Source organism: Cervus canadensis, chromosome 13, assembly GCF_019320065.1.
Source record: "Cervus canadensis isolate Bull #8, Minnesota chromosome 13, ASM1932006v1, whole genome shotgun sequence".
Classification (NCBI taxonomy): Eukaryota; Metazoa; Chordata; class Mammalia; order Artiodactyla; family Cervidae; genus Cervus; species Cervus canadensis.
Window position 1 is genome coordinate 1,956,378 of NC_057398.1, and position 26,232 is coordinate 1,982,609.

The 26,232-nt window shown below is 52.2% G+C and overlaps 1 protein-coding gene across 7 annotated transcripts in view; it reads right to left on the bottom strand.

Annotated features, from left to right (window-relative positions):
• Positions 1–26,232, bottom strand: part of NR5A2 (nuclear receptor subfamily 5 group A member 2) — a 124,844-nt gene that overhangs the window by 95,818 nt on the left and 2,794 nt on the right. The window contains exons 2-5 of one of the 7 annotated variants that reach the window (XM_043485734.1): positions 17,046–17,183; positions 12,977–13,095; positions 11,339–11,480; positions 8,442–9,088 (exon numbers count right to left, since the gene is read on the bottom strand). In XM_043485734.1, coding sequence (XP_043341669.1) covers positions 8,442–9,088; positions 11,339–11,480; positions 12,977–13,095; positions 17,046–17,183 — 1,046 coding nt within the window. Of the gene's footprint in view, positions 1–8,441; positions 9,089–11,338; positions 11,481–12,976; positions 13,096–13,819; positions 14,259–14,945; positions 15,361–16,435; positions 16,974–17,045; positions 17,730–26,232 lie in introns of those variants that run through there. The other 6 variants (XM_043485728.1, XM_043485730.1, XM_043485727.1 and 3 more) reach the window with 6 other exon arrangements.

Below are 26,232 nucleotides of genomic sequence, written 5' to 3' on the forward strand. Positions count from 1 at the left end.
CTGACCCTCCGGTTACATACGCTTTTACAGATTAAGGTTTAGAAGCTCTGGAGTCTGCAACCAAAGGCAAAGTCCTCCTCTTCTCCGGTTCTATATTCCAGCCCTACAAGGTCACCTCCAATTAAAAAAAGAAAGAATTTACCTGTTCTTGGGCCATTTTAAGAAATGGCTCTCTGTAGCTGAAGAAGAACACAGGTCCTTTAAGACCCATTGTAAAATGGTACTGAGATGGGCCTAGTTTACAAAAGACCGCCAGATGCATTTTTGCATTTTTGGTTTCAATGACATCATTAGTACTTAATAGCCGCGTGACTTGGGGCAAATCGGGGAAAGTCTTTAGGTCTCGGAACCCCAGCTGCACACGGAGAGCCAACACGCTGGCTGCCCAGGAAGTCACGAGTATTAAATGGGATACAACACTGGTAACGCGACTGACGACTGTCTGACTCACAGTAACAACTCAGTGAGTGGGGCTGCTATCATCATCTGTTGTCCAGAGTATTTTCTGCTGACCCTGAGCTCTCCTTGAGCTCTGTCCTACTACTGTAGCTCCAAGCCCTGGGGGCAGGTCACCTACTGAGCTTCCCCCGCATCTGTGTTTCTTCCTCCATCCCCCTCATTCCCACTTCCCATCTGCCTCCCCAAGCTGACTGAAGTGCCTCGGTTAATTTTGCCAGTGACAGATGATTTGACTGAAAAAAGTTTGGTGGTTTAAAAACCCAGTTAGCAAAAGTACAATGAGGTGATACCTGACTCTGGTCAGAATGGCCGTCTGTAGAGCGTCTACGAACAAGAATGCTGGGAGAGCGTGGAGAAAAGGGGACCTCCCTACATCACCGTTGGTGGGAATGTAAACTGGCACAGCCGCTGTGGAGAACGGCACAGAGGTTCCTTAAAACACTAACTATAGCCACCTGCAGTCCCACTCCTGGGCGTCTATTCAGACAAAACTGTAATTCAAAAAAACGCATGTACCCCTGCGTTCACAGCAGTGCTATGTAAAACCTCCAAGACACAGAAACAACCCAGATGTCCATTCAGAGAAGAGTGGATGAAGAAGGGACAGGACGTGCATACGATGGAGCACTAGTCAGCCGTGAGACAGAATGAAACCAGGCCCTCTGCAGCGACGTGGGCGGGCCCAGAGATGACCACACTGACTTAAGTGAAACAGACAGCACATGATCACACAGTGTGGAATCTAAAACACGACAAGAAGGAACTTTTCTGTGAAACAAACTCACAGACACAGAGGACAGACTTTGGTTTCCAAGGTGCGGGGCTGGGGGAAGGATGGATTGGGAGCTTGGGATTCTCAGGAGCAAACTATTATACACAGGGTGGACAAAAAAGGTCCCACTGTATATAGGACAGGCAACTGTATTCAATATCCCATGATAAATCAAAATAGAAAAGAATATGAGAAGCAATACATACATGTATAACTGAATCACTCTGCTGTTCGGCAGAAATGAACATAACATTGTCAATCCATTATATGGGAATAAAGTAAACTTCAAAAAATTGTGAAATAAAAACCTAGTTAGCAAACTTCTATTAACCAGTTAACTCTGTGTCTCTCTGGATCCAGAAGGGATGGACGGACGTGTCCTCTGGAAGGACCACTTTACGTGATAACAAGGGTCCAGGGTTTTCCCCTGCTGGACAAGAGGGGACCGTGTCCCGCTCTCCCCCCCCCAGCAGGGAAGGAGCGGCCCAGACAGGCGCCTGAGGAGAGGCACCCAGTCCTGCAGCAGGCAGAGTGAGCGGCCAACCGGAGGGGCCTCCGCCCTCCACCATCTGACCGTGAGCAGAGCCAGGGAGATGCCCATTTTCTCCCCACCCTCACTGTTCACTCCTGACACCTGACAGCAGCCCAGCCAGTTAAACACAGCGTCCCTGGTGTGGCGGGCCTCTCCCATGCCCCCACCATGCCGGCAGGTAACACACAGATTAACAGGAACAGGAAGCGCGTCGGGTATGTGAACAAGCAAACCCAGCATAAAGCCACGCTCATCTCTCCCACCAAACTCCCTGGCTTCCACCCGACTGCACAGTAACTACTAGTGTCTGGTCACACGGAAACCCTGAGTCTAAACAGAGTCTGCAGCCTATAGATGTATCCTCACTGAATAAAGCAAATGTGATGCTTTTAAGGGTTTCCCTGGTGGCTCCGAGGTAAAGAATCCACCTGCAATGCAGGAGACGCAAGTTCAAACCCTGGGTCGGGAAGATTCCCTGGAGGAGGAAATGGCGACCCACTCCAGTATTCTTGCCTGGAGAATCCCATGGACAGAGGAGCCTGGTGGGCTACAGTCCATAGGGTTGAAAAAAGGTCCAACCTGACTTAGCGACTTAACAACAACAATACCTTAAAAGGAACCGAGAGGGTGGAGCATCTAGCACTCCACAGTCGGGGGGGTCATTTCCGTCAAAGAACAACACCTCTACTTTAAACAGGTGTTGATGGAGGAGAGCTGATTCACCCGGCAGGCAGTGACCAAGAAGACTTGAATGGCTACAGGAAGATTCCTCAATCAGTAAGCGACACGGGTGTAGGAACACGCAAGCCTGGACAAGCATGGACAGCCAGAAGGCTCCACATCTCAGCACCAGCAACCAGCCCAGGGGCTCTGTGCCAGGAGGAGCCACAGACGCAGACGTCTGATGCCGAAGAGCCCCGAGTCACAGAGTCAAACCTGCAGATTCCAACCTTCCCTCCAAACTCAAAGGCAGCAGAAAACTTCCATGCCCTCCCCCAGGGGAAGAAAAGCCAGTTTTCCGGTTTCCTCGTAAACCTACGGAAGGTCCATTTATTTCCTTCTGATCTCTTTTTGAGAAATAGGTTTCATGGTCAGAGATGTTTTCATTTACCTTCGAATAGAAATACTTCTCCCCTCTTTATGGGAAATCACATTAAATGCTGATCTTCTGCTTCCAGGAGGAACTACTTTGCATCCAAAGAAATGAAAACACAGGTAAATAAAGTGACAGACTGTAATTCTGGGTACACGGTCCTGAAAGCTCAGGCAGAGGCAAAAGGGAGCAGTGAGTGTGTGCGTGCACTGGGCTGTCTGACTCTGTGACCCCATGGACTGCAGCCCACCCGGCTCCTCTGTCCGTGGGCATCTCGAGGCTAGCATGCTGGAGTGGGTTGCCATTTCTTTCTCCAGGAGATCTTCCCGACCCAGGGACTGAACTTGCATCTTCTGTGTTGCATCTCCTGCATCGATTGTCAGGCGGATTCTTTACCGCTGAGCCGCCTGGGAGGCATTAAAGAGAGCAGGAGGGCAGATACGGCAGGTAAACACACACACAGACAGAAACGAAGGGCTGAGCAAGTCCACTAAAGAACACGGCTCCAAACTGGGGCAAATCCAGCAAACTGCAAACTGCAGACCTGTGTTGGTTGGGAGAAGAGAACTGAGACTTGGGAAAAGGGATCTAGGGTGTTAACGATAAATAAATTAAAACTCTGCTCAAAAAGCATCCGCACCAGAGCAGAGAAAAAAGGGCGGCTGGCTTTCGAGAAAGTGGCTGAATTCCTTTGGCACAAACTCCCTGAGCCTCTGAGCCCTATTTTCCACAGAAACACTAGTTATGCGTTTCAGTCAGGATTAATTTAGACTTTTTTTATTCCTCCATGTATGAGACTCATTCACAGAAGGGAAGTTCTTCTCCATCCATTCCCAGAATCCTCTGAAGACATCTGGTCTCATTAGACGATCAAACAGATCTTGCAGATTCATTAGTTGTTCAACAAAGTGGGAATTACTTGCCCACTGCTCTTGCGTTTGTGAGACACTCAAGACACAGATGAGAGAAAAATGAGCGAAGGAAAAAGGGCACCGTCTTCTTGACTTGCGACGATAGCACTTTCTGCAATGCTGGGCAAGGGGGTCTGGAATTCGCTCTTGATTTCCAAAAACACAAGTTAAAGTCAAGAATACAGGCCACTGTCAGACAGGTGGAGCTTAAAGATTCGAAGGTATAGTGAAGGTATGGCTTGACCCCAGAAATGCTGTCAGGCTGGGGTAATCCATGGCCATCTACCACTTGGTTACAGTCCTAACCTCCCTTCCTTGCCTGTTTTCACACACACACAGAAAGGAGCCCAGGCTGATGTAGCCGGCACCCAGCAGGACCCAGGACGTAACTTCCCTTACCCACTTCACAGCAGGGCAGAGCCCCACGTGGCCGCCTGTCCTCCCGAGGGCGGTGGGCAGAGGGGGGGCACTCAGAGGGTCTGGTCCCTCCTCCAGGGCTCAGAAGTGCCGGCGGGAAGACACCCTTCGTTCACTGAGGCCCCTGTGGCCTGCGAGAACTGTAGCAGCTTTCTAAAGTGACTCCCTCCCTCCCAGGGAGGGGTCTGGGCTCAGAGAAAATCCGTCTCGCTGATTATCAGTGATTTAGTAATTGGGCGGTAGTGATGGACTTCTGATAACCCGGAAGTCTGCTGTGGCTTCACTGGGAAAGGCGTGGATCTCTGGAGTCAAAGGTTACGGGGCTTGCGTGCGTGTGTGTGCATGTGTGTGCAGTCATGTGCACGTGTGTGCGCATGCGTATGCGTGGGTATGTCCTGGGGGGGTGGGGGGGCGAGGCTGTGGAGAAGCACAGCTTCTTGGAATCTGAATGGCCAGCCCCCAGTTCTTCCCTGCGGTAGACAGCTGTATAATCTCGGAGGCCACAGGCCCCCTGCCTCAGCTTCTCCACATGTAAACGGAGGGGCTAGAGTCTAAGGACCCCCACCATCTCGGCCCGCTCGGGAAAGCCTGTGGTGTCTGGGCCACAAGGACCGCTGGGCGCACCGGTGCTGGCCGGACAGCTACCCCAGCTAATCCACCTTTCCCACGCCACGACTGTGGACGGAAATCAGAACTGCCCCTCATACAAGAAACAACACAGCTCCCTTAGATGCACTCTCTCTCTTCCCGGCCATCACCTAGCTCTGAAATTGCACGGTTTCTATATTGCATTTTTTCTTGTCTTTTTTGCTGTTCATGTGCTGTTTTTCAAGACTCACGTACAGGAGTTAAATTTTCCTCTTTCCCATTCCAATATTTTGAAATGGGAACAAGAATATAATTTCTTTTTCTTTTTTTGGCACCATGTAACTAAACAACCCACCAGACTTCCTCTGGCCCTTTTGATCCCTTGGACAGTAAACAAGTGAAACCTGCATTCCCCTCTTCTCCACGCAGAGAGTGTGACGTGTCCTGTGAGTGCGAGCAAGGGGTCATTTGCAAAACTGCCCGATTATCCTATTACGTCTCCTGGAGCAAACGTGTGTGCCTTTCCAGGTTGGGGTTGTGGAGGTATCAGCAATCTGCTCTACAAGTATACCGCCTGAGTGGTAATTTACGGTGAAGCTAACAAGACAAAAGTGTAAAAGGGGCCGTCCATCTAAATCTTCCCAAACGCTATTTTAAAATCACAAGGTTTGCAGGAAGGTAGGCAGAGGATGGGGATGCAGGTCTCCAGGGGGCCCTGGAGGCGAGGCCGGAGGGTGGGGGGGCGGGGGGAGGCCTTGTGCAGGAGGTGTTCCTGGTGGGGGCAGGTCGACCATGCCCGGTGACTGGTCCACGACCCTGCCCAAGAGCAACCACTCCTGGACTCTGGGCCTGCCTCCTTAGAGGGTCGGGAAATCAGCTCAGGGGGTGGTGACTGGGAATTAGTTTTTCTTTTTAAAGCATGAAATAAATTACACTAAAGCAAAATAGAATAGAAAGTATCATCGTGCAAGGCATGGACAAAGGCATGTACTGTCTCGTGGAACTTTGGCTCAGCTGAGTGTGTGTGTGCGTGCGTGTGTTTGGTACACCAGGTTCCAGTGCAGAATATATTTCTTACTGCGGGCCTTAGTTCAAAAGTTTGCAAGCCTCTGCCCTGGAGAAATACAGGGCAGCACACATTGTCTCCACGCTGGCTTCAAACGCCCTGGTCTGGTTTGCACAAAGTAGATTTATAAACAAAGGAAAAGGAATTCTTCCGAAACAAATGGTCACCTCTCAATTCTGTATTTAAACAATCCCTAAGTTATTCTGGAATTCTAACTTTTATTCCTCTGAAAAATACTTCAAGGGCAATACCTCTTGCAAAAAATGTAAGTCCAAGGCCAACAGCGAGGAGGGTCTAGTTGTCCTCTCCTGGGGTCACCCCTACCTTTTACAGGAGCGAGCCCAGCATCTCATCTGCTCCCTTTTCTTCTTAAAAGCATTTTCTCACAGAAGACTGATAAATGCCTTAAACAACAGTATAAATGACTCACAATGCTTTAATATGTCCCATTCCCCAAAATGTTCATATTTTAACCAAATATGAAATCTCATGCCCTAGAAAAGAATCTCATACAATTTAACAACAAGGAAAGGAAAAGAGAAATTTGGAGAGCATGCTTTCCTAGCACTCTTAAAGTCCCACCTGGGGTTCTCTATATTCACTTCACAACTTTCTCTTTTTTTCATGTAAGTTATAACACATGATTTCTTTCCTCATGATTTTGTGAAACAAACTTCAGTTGTTTTTTTTTAAGTAGATATTTATGAAATTGTCTTTAACAGCAAATATTTTGTCTTATTCAACCTTGCATCCATCTTACACCCAATGTACTGCCTGGCAAGTTTGAGGTCCTCAACTGGAAGTAATTAAATACTATTATACAGTTCTACTTCTGTATCATGCACATGGTAATTCTGCTTTCCAACATCAAACTAAAAAGAGTACAAGTGCATTTTTACCCCCTGAATATAAGAGTATTAAGTGAAGCCTCCACATATATGTCATAAAACAGTAAGAACAATTTTAAAATAGCTCTGATTCACTGCGTATATAATATATGCTGGGTTCCCAGGACTAGATGCTTTGCCCATACAGCCTCGTTTATTCCTTGAAATATCTCAATAGATGTATTGTTACTCCCTACATACCTCCACCCCCCCCACAACACCACACCTATAATTTCACAGACTACAAAACTGAGGCTCAGAGATTGACAACCTGCCCGACAAAGACAGTTACTAAGCAGCAAGGATCTAAGGCCAGCTGGGTCCCTCCGCGAAGGCGAGGCTTCCGTCCGTCTGCGTTTCCTAACCTGTCAGCTGCATCTGGAACGATCACTTTCGTTTTCATTTTCCAAGCCCTTACCTGTTCTCTTAAGGGACAAAGTTGCGAACCCAAGGTCACCACCAGGAAAGTGTCGCTTGTTTCTGATGATAAGCACCTGAAGACCCCAGGGGGGTTCCACGCCAGAGGGTCTGGTCTGGCAGCCAGCAGGGCACCTTGCTCACTTCCAGTGTGAACCCCAGCATCGGCCCTCTGCACACGCGGGACAGACGCCCCGGGAGCAGGGCTGGACCTGACGGCAGGCAGACAGCAGCCCAGTGGCTTGCCTGGTCCATGCAGATAACTTCTCTGTTTCAGACCACGGTGCCCAGAGAAGGCGGCCACGGAAAGCCGTGTTTCCCCGCTCCAGCCCATCCACACGCACACAACTTTTAGACAGAACCTTTAAATGAAAAGTCTGCTTTGTACTGTCCTCCTTGCAGAGATTTTTAAACCTCCTCCCAAAGGCTGAAGCCGCCACGGTAACAAAGAAATTGATTTTGTATCAGATAGACTAGAAATCAAGCCCAGAATTCAGTTCTGTCTTTAACACAGAGAATGAAACCACTGACCACCAAACACTGCTATTGGTAGTCCTGCAGTCACTCTCCGATCCCAAACTTCGTTACAACTTTCCCATATTAATTCAGTCTTCGGTTTCAGGAAATAAAATAATTATGTAGTTAAACAGAGGTCCTTGTACAAACAAGGACTGTGTTTACAATGTACCAATCCATTAAAATCAACGACAGACACAGATTATGAGAACCAAAGCCCAGCCAAGCAGAGTAGCACTCACACGGGGCCCATTCCCCAGCCAAAGGCAGTAAACATCCTGTTGGAATCTGCTGCGAAAACAGAAGATTTACCAACCTCATGTCAAGGTAAACAGGTAGTAAATACCTACTTGATAACTCTTAACCAGCGGTACCATTTGCATTCTTTAGCGTCTAAACACAACGAAACGTTGGCATTTTTTCCTTCTAAATTGGCACCATTATAATCGAGCTCCTTTCTTGGTAGTTTTTCAAAAGTTAACTATGTTCTGTTTCACGTTGGCGTCAATGTTTCAGCCATAAACCAAGGTAGAGGGAATGAGGTAATAATAAGGGAAAGGGAACAGCATTTTTCCTGTTCAGAAAAAAAAACCCAACTAGGTTTACCGTGACATTAAATGCCACACCCCTAAACGAAGAGTTGCAGAAAACACAGGCCCACAGAGGGAAGCCGCGGCAGACCTGAAGCCAAGCTCTGAAAGCCCGCTCTACAAGGCCGGACGCGGGGCGCGCGCGGCACCAGGGCCGCGGAGGGAGGCGGGCCCGCCCCGCGGCCGGACGTACCTTGAGCTCCCGGAAGAAGACGCTGCTGCGCGCCCACTCCACGATGGAGAAGAGCGTCTGGTCCGCCATCTTGCACATGAGCCCGAACGTGCTGAGCCGCTCGTGCTTGCCGCGGCCGGCCTGCTCCTGCTGCAGGTAGGCCGTGATCTTGGCCTGCACCTGGGGCTCGTCCGGCTCACACTTGAGCAGTTCCAGGATGAGGTGCGGGATGCTGGCCGGGGAGCTGGTCTGGTAGCTATCCACGTAGGAGTAGCCCATGATGGACTCCGGCGAGCTGGTGTAGGGGTCGGGGTACTCGGACTTGATGGCGCGGCTGGGGAAGTGGCTGTAGGTCTGGTACCCGGGCAGGCTGCCGTGAGGGGGCATGGTCATGCTGATGGGGGAGGTCACGAAGGGGCTGCGGTCGTAGTCTGTAGGAGGCAAGGCAGCGTGGTTCAGAGGTAGGCCTTTGGAGGCAGAATGGATGTTCTGAATCGCAGAGGAGATGCTCAGCTCGGGGGGCATGGCTTGGATCACCTGAGACATGGCTTCCAGCTTCAGTCCGTTGGCTCGGATTAGGGCTTTTTTCTGCTGCTTCAGGGCCCTGTCCCTCTTGTACATGGGCCCGAACTTATTCCTTCCTCCCCGCATTCGGTCCGCCCTTACCGCTGTTGGTGTGGGCATGAAAAATAAAAGGAAGTAAGGGTATAAATAAGATGTAAATCATGAGCACTGTCCAGATCTCCGGATAATTAGAAAGGCTCAAGATGGACAGAAGTGGTCTCTGTGTGGTTATTTTCACCAAAATAGCTCTCAGAATCCCCCAAAAAGCCATGTCCTCTTTATTTATGAATTCTTTCCTCCAAGTGTGTTTGTCATCAAAAAAATATTTTTTTTGGTGGGGACACATTATTAACCCTTCGGTGGACTGAAGAGACTCCTAGTCTTTGCTGCCCACGGGGGATGCCCCATGTTGCTAAGAAGGAGGATCAGATTCTGTCCTGCCAGCGAGGCTGGGCTTCTCTGTATGGAAACTCAAACTGCTCAAAGGGCGCACACACACACCCCCCGCCCCCCACCCAAAAATCAAAGGGGCCATGACTGGATCAAATTGTGACTATTTCTCCTGAGAATATCCTCTTCTCTCAAAGTCTTTTTGGCTAATTTGCTGCAAAATTGCTAGGTGCACGCTCTTCTTTGGAAAATCATCCTCACCCAGACTCGATGGGTACACACCAGGTAGCCACGGGTTATTGTTTTTCATTTAAGCAAAACTGGACCTAACTAAAGCAGATTCATTTCAGAAGCTGTCAAAACGGTCCACCATCACAATACTGGGTGGTGTTCAGGGCCACGTCTAGCAGTATCCTTAGTGGGTCTCTGCTAGCTCATAGTGACCACTGGCAATTAGACCAGACACAGCGACCTCTGACAGCTTGTGACATGGTGAAATTGCTGGAGGTTAAGTTCTGGAGCTTTTTATCTTAGGATTAGTACAGCATTAAAAATTTATTGTGAATGCTAGGCACCCAGAATACCACACAAGATAATAAAGAGTTTTTCATCTGGATGATCATTTATTGAATATTCGATTGTTTCATCTCACTGTGAACAAAGTATGAGCGTGTACCGCAAAAGACCTCCTGTTAAGAAAGCACACTTTTTAAGGTAAAGAAATGCAACCTTTTCCTTTTGTTTAAAAAGAAAAAAAAGGAATCAGTGACATCCTATGCCATCACAACATTTAATTTTTAACATTTACTCTTCTGAGTCTCATACTATCATAAGCATCTACCACACTGTTTTGCTGTTTGGAAAATAATAAAGTGACTGGTAATGAAGACATTGACAAGAAGCAGTTACATCCTTTCTCAATCTCATCACAGTCCCCGGATAACCCACGAGGCTACTTCTATTGGGAAGGAATCTATTCACAATTTCTGCAGAGTATTTGAAATTTTTTGAGTATTTCCATCAAGTCTGAGTGCCACGCAACAGAAAAGCCCCAAAGACAACTAGTCTGTGCCTCACTGACCACATGGAATGGGCCCCCGCATCCGGCACATCTCCGGGGTCTGTATCCCTTCTTATTACTTTATTTACAGTATATGCGATCTGTGGCAAGTCAGTAGGTCAGAAACCGGAAAACAGCAACGCACCGTAACAGTCCATGAAGCACAGGTTATCTACAGCAGTCACATGTCAACCTTACCTCCTCCAATCTGTACACCATAAGCGCAGATCCTACTTTCTCAACATAAAGCTTAACGTGGCTTTGGGGGAACCACTCTCTTGTTCTCGTCAAACCACTGCTACCGACATGACAGTTCATTAGTTTTCATGTTTCCTGATTCTCAAAATTTTTAACATTTTGCAGGCTCAGTCATGGTCTTAAAAAAAAGGTGCTCTCCCACACAACCCAAAATGCTACTATCCAGGAGAAAAGTCTCCTTATATAAATTAAAGGTTTTAACTCTTATTCAGGAGTCATGAAACTAATAGTAACAATTACAAGTTTACCTATTTAAAAAGATTAAAATCAAACTTTTTTACTAGGGCATCCTGATTTGAAACCTTTAAAAGGACTTTAAAAAACATTTTGGCGAATTATTTTTACTTGTTCTCAGCTGAATCACATTGGTCTTGCTTTCATCTACCCTATGAAATGCATCTGCTTCTCAAACTAAAAAATAAGGTGAACAGGCGAAAGGCCAACGTTAAAAGTTTTTTTCCTACTAGATTTCACCAGTCTTTAAATGAGACTCAGACTACACTGCTGACAAAACATAAAAAGATATTGTTGTCAATAGTGTTAAAAGACTAGGAAAATACTGTTCCCATGTTATAAGTACAATGTTGTTTTAAATCCTATGTCCTTGGAGAATTTGAACAGGCAGCAGTCTTTAGAAAAAACTTACCTTCTAGCTTCATTCCAACACTTAGACATTTTTGAAATCGACAGTAAGGACAACGCTTTCTCTGCGTTTTATCAATTTGGCAGTTCTGGTTTTCTATACACGTGTACCTTTTATTATTTTGGACTGTTCGCTTAAAAAAGCCCTATAAGAGAAAAGAGTAAGACATATTATAAAGCTAACACCCGTCTTTTCTATTGTTTCATTTTAAGGAAATCACCAGTAAATCTTTTCATTGCACCGTTTGAGTCCTTATGTGGTTCTGTGGCTTGTTTCACGTTTTAACAAGATCAACCCTTCAAAACCAGGCTATGGTAGAGATTTTCCTGACATCAGAGTTATACTTCACAAGAATCACATCAAATCTTGGAAAGCTTTGTCTACACACCGTTTTATCTCAACATTCAGGGGAAAATACATGCTATATTGACCAGTAATTTTTTTTTCTTATTAACCTTCATGTTCCAGATAAGGCACTTTTAGAGAGGTGAATTATTTTTAAGTAGTCTGATATAATTTTGGTGGCAAACTACAGTAAAATACCAATGGAAAAAATGAAATAACAAAACACTTCAGACCTTTTATAAACGTCAGCCCTAAAGAGTTAAAAGCATTTAAAGAATAAAATGGAAAAATGTAGAAAATGTTCATAATTCCATTGGAACACACTCAAGTTGGGGAACTGCAAAGAAAAAGGTGAAACTTATAAGAGAAAACAGCATGTAGAGCAGAGAACTGGGTTTTAGCAGAGTGTATGCCTTCCCTATATTTCACCCAAAAGAATTAATCAGAAATAAAATCTGTAGCTTTATAACACAGTAACTGCTTGGATGGTATATTCTTTGTTTGCCCTACTGACCACAAAGTGAAACCATCTTACTTTGTTATAAAAAAAAGAGAGATTTTCTTGGCAGTGGTTTAGTAATTGTACTGAGTTTTCTACTTTTAAAAATGTTGAAAACTAAGGAGTATTAAATTTACTGAGAATATATGAAAAAAGTCTGAGATAAATCCTTACTGTATAGTTGACGTTATTAGTAATAATACAGTACATCTCACATATTAAAAACTCTTGCATTTAAGTAAGTCACCATATACTTAAAACTACTCATATTATAAACTTAAGATCTTATTCTTTCTGATATAAATTTCAAAAGTCTTAAAAATTATTTTTGGAATAAATCAGGATGAAATCATGCAGTTGGGAATTTAGACTTTTATATCTGTGGATAAAAAATGTTGGGATGTGTAGCACAGAATACTCTGAAGTTAAAATGTATTTGGGAAATACTTTTTCATGTTGGCTCTCAAGAACAACGATGCTTTAAATATATATAAGTCAAGCAAAATCAATATTCTGGACTGTTAGAAATAGAAGTCTTTCTACAGCTACATCACTTTCCTACAATAAACTATTTTAAAGTCATGATACTGGCAAAGTTTTCTAAACAGCATAAATTTCTTTGCTTTGGGGATTAAATCAGACACATATTTCTAAGAATCATCTCACTAAGACTCACTCTTTCCCTCTCTCATTTTTGAGTCCAAAAAAGACAGCCTACGTTTAGCTTGAAGAAGTAGTCCAATGGTTTATTTTGGTTTTGAACATTATATTTCTCAGGTAGCAACGTAGAAGCAAACCTTGCAGCTTTCACAGGTGAGGAGCCCATAATGGTACCCAGACACTTTATCTCCACACACGGGACAGAGCTCTTCAAGATCTTCATCATAGGAGTAATTCACCATTTTAAACTGAGACACTGAAACAAGAAGAGAAATGCACACATCCAATTAATTTACTAGGTAGGTTTCAATCCTGCAATAGGAAGCCTTTTGGTGACTGGAGGGCAAACATCACCAGGTAAAACAGAAAATAAAAATGTCTTAAGGTGCACTGCAGAGAGTTATTTTTACAGTCGAAGTAAAACCTCTTTGGACATAAATGAGTAAGCACTTTACATTATTTTAATTTAAAAATAATTCTAAGTTCTTTTGTTAAACATTCTTAAGCTGACTGTTGAACACAAGTCTCTTAACTCTGCAAAGCAAGAGATCCAGAAAAGAAACACGAACTGCATAAAGAACTTAGAATTCCTTTTAAATCGCCTTGCTGGCAAGTTCCAAAACGTCACCTTTTCCTAAGGAAGAGAAAGCAGTACACAGCGTCATCCTCGCACTGGAACGGGGTTTGCTCAAAGTTCACCGAGCCTTAAGGGTGTCTGGGTGAAAGCAACGCCAAACCTCCACCGAGAACTGGAAGCCCCGGACACTGTCAGCAGCCCTATTCCAGCCACAGCCCGAGGCTCCCAGCGTTCAGAGCTGTTAAGATTAATCCTAACACCCAGTTACGTACTAGTTGGGCTTTGATCTCTGCACTTTTGAAAATCTACTGTAAAAATTACAAGGAAAAAAAAAAAGGAGGGAGCACGGACGGAAAGGGAAAGAAAAAAAAAAAGGAAAAGAAGGAAAGCAAAAGATACACACGAGAGTTTGGTTTCGTCTTTTCGTCTCTAAGTATTGAAGTCCTTTAATGAACTTCACATGTTTCCGATGATCACTGCAAAATATAAACACCTCGAGCTCCCCGGTTAAACAGAAATCAGGCGGCAGCTTCGCGCGGCTCCCTGCTGGGATCGGGTAACCATCCAGCTCCGGACGCAGTCCCGGGAAAGCGTCTTCGCAGCTCCAAGACCGAGAAAAACTGCGCAGGAGGGGCGGAGGCCGGGAGACCCAGGTAATACCTGATCCGGCCTCTCCGGGAGACTCGGTCCACGCAAGGGGGGCCTCGCAGCGCGCGCCGCCGGGGGGTACCGCGAGGGCAGGTCCGCGCGGCCCGGCCGCCGCCCGAAACCTCCGGGCACCTCCCGCGAAACCCCGGGGCGCACTTGCCTCTCGCCCCTTGCTCAACTTTGGGCTACACACAGGCGCACAAACGCCCCAGTCAAGTTTGTTTTAAGTTAATCAGTGGCGTTTGCAGGGGGCGGGGCGGGGGGGTGGGGAACTGAGGGCCGGCAGGAGTTTCCTCTGATTTGTTTACCGAAAAGGAAAGGGAGAAATAGGCCCCCCACCCATCCCCAAAGTGCCAGGCCACTCCATCACCACTGTGGCCTCCTGGCCAAAAAGTTTTTTTTTTTTTTTTTTAAAATACAGTTCTGTTTTCTCTACGGATTCTGGGGGCCTCTGGAAAGGGCCTTTAGGGTGGGGGGTCCCTAGCCGCGCTTCTCGACTGACCCCCCTACCGATAGCCTCTCCCGAGACACGGAGTCCTGGGCTGGGGCGTAGATCGGGATGAGTTAGCCGGAGTTTGGGGAGGGGGGAATCCACGAAATGATGGGAAAAGCCGAGGCAGGCGTCTGAGCTCCAAGAAACAAATGAGACGCAGAGCGCAGTTCTCTCGGCGGGGCCAAGGGAGGTCCCCGCTCGCGTTTGGGGAACTTGGGGGTTTGGCTGAAGCTGAGGTTTCCAGAGGTTTGTTAATAGCCTCACCCTCCTAAAAGGTCGTGACTCTTGTCTCCAGCCGTGTTTTTGGACAGGGGAAAAGTGTACTTCACCACGTGTGTGCCTTTCTCCTTCCCCCTTTCCCCAGCAAAGTAAACTCTTCACTTCGCACCTGAGCAGTGCGGAGACGTAGGGGACCTAATCCGCACCTCGGGATCCGACATCCTAAAGACCGGGGCTGGGGACCCTCTTGGAAAATTCCGAGACCGAGGCCGCGGTGCGAGACCCGGGCATCTTTCAGAGGCGCCCACGTGCTGTAGTCCGAGTGAGTCTTCGGAGAATCCAATGCATCCGGGCAAAGAAGTCCCGGTCTTGAGAAAGCAGAGGGGGACGCCGGCGCCTGGGACGGCAGAGGCCGCGGACGCACGTGGACGAGTTCCCCGAGCCGTCCCGGGACCCGGTAGGGAGTACCCTTGCTGCACCTCCCCCCACCCCCCACGGTTCGGACGGCGGCGCGGCCCAGGCCAGGGCCCGAGCGGGTCTAGGGCGTGGGGTCCGCGTCCCCAGGGGCTCCCCTCGGGCGGCAGGCCGCGTGGTCTGGAGGAAACTGCGCCGGGCGCTTCCCACCAGCTTTCCACCCCGGGGCTGAGCAAGCAGCCGGCGACGTCCCGGAGCCCCAGGCACCAGGGAAGTCCGGCTCTCTGCTCCGGGGCGCTGGGTCGGGTCAGGAGCGGCCCTCTCGAATTTTTCAAAGAAAATACCATAGTGCTATCTTCCTCCCGTCTGCCCCTCACCCGACTTCCTGCTCCAGCTTCTCGCTGCGCTTCTTTCCCCGAGGCGCCCAGAATCGCGCGCGGGAAGGAGAAGCAGAAACTTTCCCTTGGACGCCAGCGTCTCGCCGGCCCCGAGGGCGCCCAAGGGACAATCCTTCCCTGCAGCTGGCGGCCGTGGGGCCCGATGCGGCGCCTCGGGGCCGCTTCCCCTGCGCTCGCTTCGCGGAATCCCAGGTGCCCGGCGGGAAAGCCTCTTTGGGCCAACCGGGTCCTGCCCGGGGCGGCCAACCTACAGGTTAGACTCCAGGAGCTCGGCCCCCGGGGACTTCCACGGCCCTCCCTGGAGGCTGGGCGAGACCCCAGGATCCTCTAGCCGTGACCGACCCCACCGGCGGGGACGCACGCCCTCCCGCCGCCCCCTGGTCTCCAAACAGCCGGGCGACCTCAGGCCCCGGGCCCAGCGCCGCCTCTCCCGCACCGCCGTGGGCGCCAGCCCTGAACTCTGCTCTCGGCGCGTCCCCGGCCCTTTCAAGTTCGCTCGAGGGGATGGCAGGAAGCGCTCGGGATCACAGGCCCGCCGGCCCGCACATCCTGCGCGCTAGCGGGGGCGAGGATGGAAGGGCACTGGAGACTTTTCCTAGCATTGTTCCCTCCCTGGCCCCGAGCAACTGCGATAAACTTCTGAAGGGCTTAACAAGGCCAGGTCTAGAATCCCTTCTTTTGGAACGCGGCGAAAATACAGCTTACGGAATTTGCCATCCCCCCCCGCCCCCCCCGCGCGCGCTTGCTGTTAGCAATCAAAAGCTGGGGAACAAACAGGACTTCTAGATGCCCAGGTATCCGACCGAAGAGGCTGGAAGCTAAGCCGCCGCCCCCGCCCCGCACTCACTCTGCAGTGCCCGGCCGGAGGGTGGGCTGGAGACAACTGGTTCTTTCCAGTTCTGCCTGCCGTTTTAAGAAGTTGTTCAAATGCCAGCCGACTCCCCGGGTGCGCCGGGGCTGCAGGATGCCCAGGCGTCCTGACACCACTAAGCCAGCTCTCCCCGAGGTCCTGCGCGTTCTGCAGCTGACTTTCCCAGGCAGAAGGGTTCTTCCGCACTCAAGAGCACTGGTTCAAGTTCCCCCGATTCCAGTGACCGGGAACCTGCTCGGGCTTCCCGAGAGCAGTTCCATTTCTTAGAAGGATCGTCGGAATAAAGAGATCTCTAGACTGAGGCTGCCCCGGCTCCGGTCGCCGGACCTCGAAGCCTCTCTTCTTAATTAGAAGCGGCCAATTAGGCATTGCTCGGAAAATCCCCGCCCCACATTGTTCAAGAGCCATAAACTTTTATGCCTTCCCCTGGGGAGGGGGCCCGACGCCCGCGCGCCGCCCGGCAGCCCCGCGGCGGCGAGCGCCGGGCGGCCAGTCCAGCGCCCGCGCGGGGCCGGCGGCTGCAGCCCGCTGGGCGAGCCGGGGGCGGGGGAGCCGCGGGAGCCGCGCGCCGCGAGCGCCTCCTTACCTTGCATGTTTTCCGGCATCTGCCCCTGGTCCCCATGCGACCGAGCCAGTCCCAGGGCTTCCGTCTCCACTTTGGGCAGCATGACAAGGCGGCCGCGCGCGGGTGCAGGGGGTCCGTGTCCGTCCGGAAGCCCTGCACCTGAACGCGGGCGGCACGGCTTCAACTCCGCCGGGAAGGAGGGGGCGACCGGTCGGCTGCTGTCTCGCCGGCGCGCTAGAGCGCGCCCCCGCCGCCTCCGGGGCTGCCGTCAGGACCCCGGAGCCCCGTCCAGGCGCGCTGCTCCCCAGCCGCCCCCGAACCGCGAGGAGGAAGCGGCGGGCACCGAGCGAAGACCGCGTCCGGGCGCGGGGGCCCGGCTCGGCGAGGGCGCAGCTGCCGGGGGCGCGGGGGCGCGTCCGGCCGAGCTCCCGGCGCGCAGCGGAGGCGGCGGCCGAGCTGCTGCTGCCGCCGCGGCTCCCGGACGGCTCGGCTCGGCGACCCGCACCCCGCCCTCCGCTCGGGATCCGCAGGGTCTCCCGCTCGCGCGCTCTCTGGCCTCAGTCTCGTCTCCTCTCCGCCCCTCGCCCGTGTCTGCCTCCCTCCCGCTCACTCTCTGGCGTGGAGTTGGAAGTTCCAACCTCCCTCCGCCGCCTCGTCCACTCCCGTCCGGGAGAGGTCCTCTGCAGCCCCGGGGCAGCGAGACTGGGGGTGGGGGAGAGGGAGGGGAGGAGGACCGGGTCGGGGAGGCCGGGATGAGGGGTGAGGACAGGGGATGGGGACGCGGGTTCCGGACTCCGGTCGGACCCCAGGCGCCAGCCAATGAGGAAGAGGCGCAGGCTTCCCGGCCCCTCGCTGCCCCAACCTCTTCACCCCGCCTCGCCCCCTCCCACCCCGCCCGGCCCGGGGCGGGGGATGTGCGCGCGGCGGGTCTTAGAGCGGCTGAGAGGCGACCTCTGTCTGAGCGCGGCGGCCGAGGAGAAGCTGGTTGGAGGTGTCGGCGCGAAGAGGGGAAGCCCGCGGGGGTGCGCCCACCGTGCGCGCCGGGTGAGGGGCTGCAGGGGGAGTTGAACGCGTTTCAACAAGCCAGGAGAGAAAAGAAGAGCTGGCCTGCGCTCGAGGGTCTCCGGGCCCCATTCCCCTCGGCACTGAGTCTGCAGTCGCCCCCCACCCCCCACGAGGGGCCCAGCGGCGCGGTCCACCTGCTATGGAGGGAACAGCCGCGTCGCCGAGAGTTGGCGCAATAGCCGGCAATCCGAACGGCCCTTCCCAGCCCCCCATTCTCCTCCTGCTCCTTCGCTCACTTTATAAACACCACCCGCCTCCTCAAGCCCCCAGATCAGGCTGGCGACAGACTTCCTAAAATGTTAGTGAGCCGTGTTTCCATACAGAATGCAAAGAACAGCGCCGGCTTCCTTTTCCATACCCAGGTCTCTGGGGTGGGACGGGCCACTTGAGGGCCCAGAGGCCCAGCACTTGAAAAAAAGTTTTAAGGAACCATCTGTTATGCGAGCTCTTCCACACCAGACCAGCCCCATCTTCAAAGTTTTCAGATCTCATCTCAACAAGATGAAAACACTCTATCCCCAGCCTCCTGACTGCATGTGAAACGCCTCATATTCAGTATCTGCCGAGAGTCCACCCACAAGGGGGTGAATTTGAATCTCAAAGGCTCTGAATTTATTCTATGTGAATGGCACAGAGATCACACACTCAAACTGGCCAGCCCAGTATTTGATGAATTGAAAAGTACTCCAATCACTGCCACGCATAATCTACACTTTTGAATGAAATGGGTTGCTCACCACATCCCCAGGCCTGCCCATTCACACACTGCTGCCTCTCAGAACTGACTTGTCATTTTGCTGCTTAACATACAATACTCAGAATCTAAGTTATTCAGACCTCAGCTTTAGTAGCATCTACAGGTTCCATTAAAACCTTTAAATTTGGTGAGAAGGCCGCCCCTTAGGTGGTAAAGGGGAGTGGGTTGCAGTTGCCGCCATCAGTGACCCTTCTGATGCTCAGATGTTGGTGATAATATCACATACAGCCAGTCCATTTTCAGTATTGCCTGGTGTTTTAAGCCTCGTTGTGAATGAAGCTCAGAAAGGACTCAAATCAATGCTAGCACGCTGCTTGTGGATTCAGATGAACTTTCAGAATAAGTTTATTAGGAACCCTTAATCAGTTTATTACAAAGCCCTCCCACCGCAGAGAGCATCCGGGGGCACTCTGACCCTCCTTACCAACACCAAGCTGGCAGCTGGGGGGTGGGGGGTGGGGGTCTCTAGGGCTCCTCCCGGTGTGGGAAGGAAGGCCCGCCGGTTGCTGGAGCAGGAGGAAGAGGTTGGGAGGGTTGAGAGAAGGATGCAGAGCGTCTAACAGGTCCGTGGGTTGCGGTGGGACCCGTCTCTGCCCGGGGCTTAAGGTGTGCCTGACCTGGCCGGAGGCAGAGGTCGTGGTCAGGTTCAGAGCCCAGCCTCAGCCCTAGAGGGGGCCTGTTGAGGCCGCTCTCCCCTCTCGCCACTCCCCAAAGGCCTGGCATGAACCACCTGGCATGCATTTGTCTCCTCACAAACGGGAGCGGCGACAGTGTCAGAAAAGGGGCCCGGGTCAGGGCTTCTTAGGTCGGCTCTTAAAAGAATGCGCAGGCGTGTAACAGCAGAAAGGTTTCGCCTCGCTTTGAAGCTCGTGTCCAGGCTGACGGCTCGGCCCGGTCAGCTGCGAGCCCAGCGGGCACCGAACGCGAAGGAGGCCTCAGACCTGGAGAAAACCTCCCTTCCCGAGAACCCCCGGCCCCGAGGGCTCGTTCCAGGAACCGGGCGGGAGAGGGGTGTCCCGAGGGCCAGAGCTATGCCGATCCCTCCGGGGGACGTGGAACCCCCGCCTTTGGTGGACAAGGCGGGAAACCTCCCGCAGGAGAAAGCCGAGGGCACGGTCATCTTTCCCCGGGGCGCTCCGCGTGGGGTCTGGGCAGCAGGCGCGGAGGGAGGGGCGGCAGGCCGGCTGGCCGGCTCCATCCCGGCTCCGGGCGCACCCTTCCGCTTCGCGCACTCCCTCCGGTCCTTGCCCGTTCAATTCCGCGGGGCAGGGGGCCCCCTCCGGAGCCGGGGACCCGCTCGCCCTGTGACCTGGGATGGGCCTGGGCGTCTCCCCGAACACCCTGGAGGAAGCAGAGCGCCGGGAGGAGGCGCCCAGCCCGCCCGCGGTGCCGAGGTTACCTGGGGATGGTTCCAGGTGGCAGCGGCCGAAGCGCGAGGCGGGGGGACGGGGGCCGCGCGGACGCCTGGAAGGGCGGGGAGGTGGGGCTGAGGGGCAGGGCCTGGGTGGTCTACTCGTCCAGGCCCGGAGGGTCCGCGCTTTCGGAAGTATACACCCACCGCCTTGGAATCACAAAGCCCGGTCCAGCGGGCCGACGCCTCCCACCCTCGGCGAGGGATGTCTCGCCCGCGGCCTCCCGGTAGAGTGCCCCGAGGAAGCCACCCCGGCTGCGGGGCAGTTAACTGGTGGGGACCGGAGGCTCAGTGAGACGGCTCCAGCTCCAGCCACCCCCAACATACTCCACTTGCTCCATGCTCCCCTGCAAACTTCGCTCCCCTTTCCCCCCGCGTCCCCCACGCCTCCACCTCCCGTCCTACGGGGCCTGTCTCCAGGCTCGCCCTTCCCGGTTCTGACTTTGTCTTAAAGCCTTGATTGACGGTTGCAATTACGAAAGATGATGGCTCGGGGAGGCTCCCGCAGCCTTGACGAGCCCGAGAAGCGCAGTCCCGGCATATTTTATCCAGGCTCAGCGTCACGGGGCCGTGCGCCCCCTGCGCCCGCGGGCAGCAGCGGAGGGGGTCTCGCGCCCCCGGCCGGCGAGGAGGCTACTGCCGGGCCCTCCCGCCTCCGCCGGCCCGCAGCTCGGCGTCGCGTTCCCGGGCGCGCCGGGCACCGCCTGCCCTTGACCTGACCTGAGGCGTGCCTGCCGGCCGCGCGCACTTTGCATTCTGCAAAGGCATAAAATGTCAAGATTGTTCAGGACTGGTTCCCTGGACTCGACAACACGGGTCCCCGGAGGAAGAGAAATGGCAGACCCTTGTCCTCGCGCGCCTGGGTGGGGGTAGCCCCCCGCCCCGACCCACCCCAACCTCTCAAAAATTTGCAAATCCGAATCCTTGGAAACCATGTCTAGCACCTCCTCCATTCCTACTTTTTGGTGCTTTCGAGAAACCGGAATACTTTCTCGGAGCACGTGTCTACTCTTCAGAAGAAACCTAGATTCCCACCCCAACCCTCCGCCCTTTCCCCAGAAAGTCTCCGCGCCCAGGCCAGGCCAGCCTGGGGGGAGACAGAATCCACGGCTGAAGCGCGGGTTCTGTTTCATTTCTCCGCCCCTGCCACTCGAGAAGCCCATCAGAAGTCACTTTTGCTTTCCTCTGAAAATTAAATTTAGCAAGAACTCTGGAGTCGCGCTCCCAAGCTGGAGGGCGGGGTGGCTGGGGTGGAGGCGTCCCACCCCCGCGCTGGAAGCGCTTTTTTTTTTTAAAGAGTTAAATTTTAGTGCAGACATGTAAGTTACGAAGAGCATGGAATTGGCCGAAGCGTTCAGAAAGTAAACTGGAATAGGTGAAAAGTCGTGTCTTTTTTTTAAAAATCCTTTTCTGACGCCTGCGTAAATAACTACTTCCGACATCCTCAACACAACCTCCAGTCCAGGAAGAAGAACTGCAGCCAGTTTAGACCTTCTACCCCGGAAAGACTGCCGGGTAGGGTGGCCGCCAACAGCGATCCAAGCACAGTCACTATGGGAACATCTTAGTATATACCCGGCCCCGTCTTGACCAGCGAGGAAAACGCAAGGTGACACAGTTACCTGGGTAACCAAGGCCCCTCAAGCTCTCCCCAGACAAACTCGCATCTTTGTATCGAGGGAAAGGTGAGGTTGGGGAGACTTTGGCCTGGAGTATCAGAACCTGTTCTTGGTATGAAGGCTTCCTCGCAGAACTTCTGCTTTGCAGAGAATTGCCCCAGCCCAGGGACCCAGGCACGTCCCACTTTGGTAGAGCCAGTGGCCCTCGAGGTGAACGGGGACATCCAGTCTTGCGAAAGGAGCCGGCTGGGACCTGACCTTGGGTAGGTGCTGGTCCAACCTAATTTGTGCGCTCAGTCGCTTCAGTCCTGTCTGACTCTTTGCGACCTTAAGAACCGGGGTCAGCCAGGCTCCTCTATCCATGGGATTCTCCAGGCAAGAGTACTGGAGTGGGTTGCCATGCCCTCCTCCAGGGGATCTTCCCAACCCAGGGATCGAACCTGCGTCCCTTAACGTCTCCTGCATTGGCTCTTTACCACTAGCGCCACCTGGGAATCCGCCAATGTAATCTAGCTGTTCCTCTCTGTGATTGAAATGGAAGCGTGAGTGAGCTGCAACTCAACTCTGGGAACCACCCCGTCCAGGTTGTTAGGGACAAACCAGAACGGTGAGTGACATCCACGAGGACGTTGCTGGCCCAGAGCAGACCACCAAGCTCTGGGTGAGAGCTGCTCCCCGGGCGACCCCACTCCCCAGAGGGACCCCTGCCCCGCCCCGCCGTCTGCCCCCACCCCACCCCCCACCCCGGAGCAGGAACTCGGATCCCAGCGGTAGATGACTCTAGACTGACGTCCCACTGACTGTGGCCAGACTGGAAGCTTCACGAGGGATGGGGTGACGTGCCCCCCAGCTTCCCCTTCCCGGGCTGGGGCCGTTCGGGGATGGACCGCCGCGAGGCTGTGTCTTAGGGAAGCCCCCCCGGCGGGAGGTTCTTAAGATCTAAGGGTGTCAGACTCGCTGAGCTGCGGCCGTCGAGCAATTTGGGTGCCTCTTACCCAGCAAAGAAAGTGTGGGTTTGGAAAGGCGGGGCTCGCGGGGGGACCGTCCCCCCGGGACTTGCCGCGCGGGCAAGTTACGGTCCCCCAAGGGGTCGCGGATCGCGCGATTCGGGGAGGGTCCTTTTCCAACCTGCCTCCAATTGGAAAACAACTTTCGTGGTTAAGAGGTGGTGGCCAGCGTGCGCCGAGCCTTGGGGCGAATCCTTTCGCTTTCCCCTGGGTTTCTTGTCTGGACACTGTGGGGCGTCGCCTCGGGGACGGGATGGGCGGGGGGCGGGTTCCGAGAAGTTTTCTTTCCAGGCCCACAGAGACCACTGGAGGTGATGGAGCGTTGGGACCCCGAGGCTGCAGACGCCCAGACGCGCAGCCAGAAGTAGCGTTTACTGTGAAAACACTTTAGCCCAGGCGTGGGAGACACACCCGGCTTTGTCAAAAGTGCTTAAAAAGGGCGTGGGAGGCGGTGTTTAAACTCTTTCCCTGTCCCCTCCCCCCAGGAGACATTTGCTTGTTTCTTAGGAGTAAAATGTAGATCTATTGGACTTCCCTTGTGGCTCAGCTGGTAAAGAATCCACCCGCAATGCAGGAGACCTTGGTTCGATCCCTGGGTTGGGAAGACCCCCTGGGGAAAGGAAAGGCTACCCACTCTGGTATTTTGGCCTGGAGATCGCAAAGAGTCGGACACAACTGAGTGACTTTCTGTATTATATATAGGAATAAAAAGTCCTCTGTAAATGCATTCATTTTGAGGGATTTCCTTGCCATCCTCATACCTCTGACGATAATAAGTGGATGCTGTGAATTTTCTATGCCTTGGTCATCCGATTAGTAGCCCCACGGGTTGTCACAAGAGGCCACAGAACTGCAAGCTCAACGTCAAAGATCCTTTCAGGAAATTGCAGAGTCTGAGACAAGGCTGCTCTGCCCTCAGGGCTCCAGATGCTGGCGAGCCCACTCTTTCAAACTCTTGGGGGTTCTAAACCTGGTTTGCACTGTGGATGGAGGAGGAAGCCAAAGAGCCATTGACCAGTGTCTTTCTTAAGTCCAAAATGCCTTTTGGCAGAAAGTCTGAATAAATCAACATTGCTTGTGATCATTACTTCTTTGTATCAACAAGGACGAAAAGATACAACCTTGAGGAAAATGCATGGTTTTCAGAGTCTCATCCATGGGTTCCACTTACAGCCCACTCTTTTGACAAACTGAGTGACCTTGGGTAAATCACTTGACCTTTCTAAGTTCTTTTTTTTTTTCATCAGTAAAGTAAGACTTGGACTTCCCTGGTGGCTCAGTAGTAAAGAATCTGCCTGCCAATGCAGGAGACCCGGGTTGGATCCCTGGGTTGGGAAGACCCCCTGGAGAAGGAAATGGCAACCCACTCTAGTCTTCTTGCCTGGAGAATCCCATGGACAGAAGAGCCTGGTGGGCTACAGTCTGTGGGGTCACAGAGCTGGACACAACTCAGTGACTAAGCAACAAAATAAGGTTCACAAAGAAAACCTTTTTTTTTTTTAAAACAAAATAAATTTTACATGCAGGCGATCATGTCAGGAGAGCAGCCCATCACACTGTTACTAATATCAGTTATTTTATCTTTTTCTCTTTCCCCCTAATTTCCCCCAAAGCATCCTCTGTAAGAAAACCAAGTAGGAAGGGAGTCACTAGCCATTCTGCATGCTAAGTCGCTTCGGTTGTGTCTGACTCTTTGTGACCCCATGAACTGTAGCCTGCCAGGCTCCTCTGTCCATGGGGTTTTCCAGGCAAGAATTCTGGAGTGGGTTGCCATGCCCTCCTCCAGGGGATCTTCCTGCCCCAGGAATGGAACCCACAATCTCCTGTTTTGGCAGGCTGGCCCTTTACCACTAGTGCCTCCTGGGGAGCCCAGTCGTTCTAAGGACCATGAAACATGGATCCTTCTAGTGGAAGGTTCCTGCCAACTGCGCTGTCTTGCAGTGTTTGACACCGTCCTCAGGACTCGATCGCATTATCTGCAGATATTCTGCTTATTCGAGATTTAAAAGTTAAATGTATCATTTCTTATGAATCACGTAAACAAACATAACAGAGCTTCCTAAAAGGCTGAGAAGGAGGCAGTCTTTATTGACTGGTCTGGTCAGTTTCAGTCCATGTGGGTTTCCAGGCTCCATCTCTCATACTGACACCTTTCATATTCAGCTCTTCCCCTAGGCCCTCCCCAGATACAATGCCCCCCAAATTCCTGAAGCTCCTTGAAGCCAAGTGGATTTCTCAGAGAAGTTCCAACAAGGTGAGGGGTAAGGACGAACCCTCAGAGGGAGGGTCTGGACTGGGGGGCAAGATGTCTGCTTCTTTCCCTGCATAGAGCATGCCAGGAGGTGTCTGGGGAGGTTGGACCATGGTGGGAGACAGTCCCAGAGCCCTTCTCTAGCTCAGTTCAAGTTCAAGGCTGAAGCCAAGATAACCCTAGACATTGTGTCTGGGTGGAAGGGTCAAGTCAAGGAAAAAAGCATCACCAAGCCTCTGTTCTTGCTTTCTCCGTGTATCTCTCTTGGTTCATTAAAGGAGTCATTAAAGAAGTCCTTCAAGTCCCATCACAGTTGCAGATCCAGGCCAGTAAAGAGAATCTCAGAAGCAGTGTTTGGGAGGCGGGCAGGAGCCAGGGAGGAGAGAGGCTCTGGGGTTCAGCCTCCCAGACAAAACTGGCCGCCTGAGCCCAGCTCGAGGACCAGAGCACTGGCTTGGGTGACAGTGTTCTCAACGGCACTGCGGATAGCGCTGGCGGGAGGTTAGGGTGACACAGCCGGCTGTCTCAGCGTCCACGGTGTGACGCTGGCTTCCAGAGGTCCTTCAGGGCACAGAGCTCGCTGAAGCTTGCCATCCAAGTAAAAGCAGGCTCCGAGAGCACCAAGGGGACCAGAGAGCAACGCTTCTGTCACAGCCTCCGGGCAGCGCTTTCGCTGTGTCTCATGCACCCTGCGTGCGCTGAGTCACTCAGTCCTGTCTGACTCCTTGCGACCCCATGGACTGTAGCTCGCCAGGCTCCTTGGTTCATGGGATTCTCTAGGCAAGAATATTGGAGTGGGTTGCCATTCCTTTCTCCAGGGGATCTTCCTGACCCAAGGATCAAACCTTGGTTTCCTGCATTGAAGGCGGATTCTTTCCCATCTGAGCCACCGGGGACCTCCTATTATATACCCTAGCTACAAAGAACTTACTATGGCTCATATGCAACATTATGCGGACTGTATAATATTCTTTGAAAATGCACTTAATTAGAAAAATTACATCAACTTAACACAAATCAACCATAACGTTGGGCACATAGTTGGAGGGTCGCTGAAAACTCCTTAGATGACATGTTTCCTACAACGCAGATTTGGCT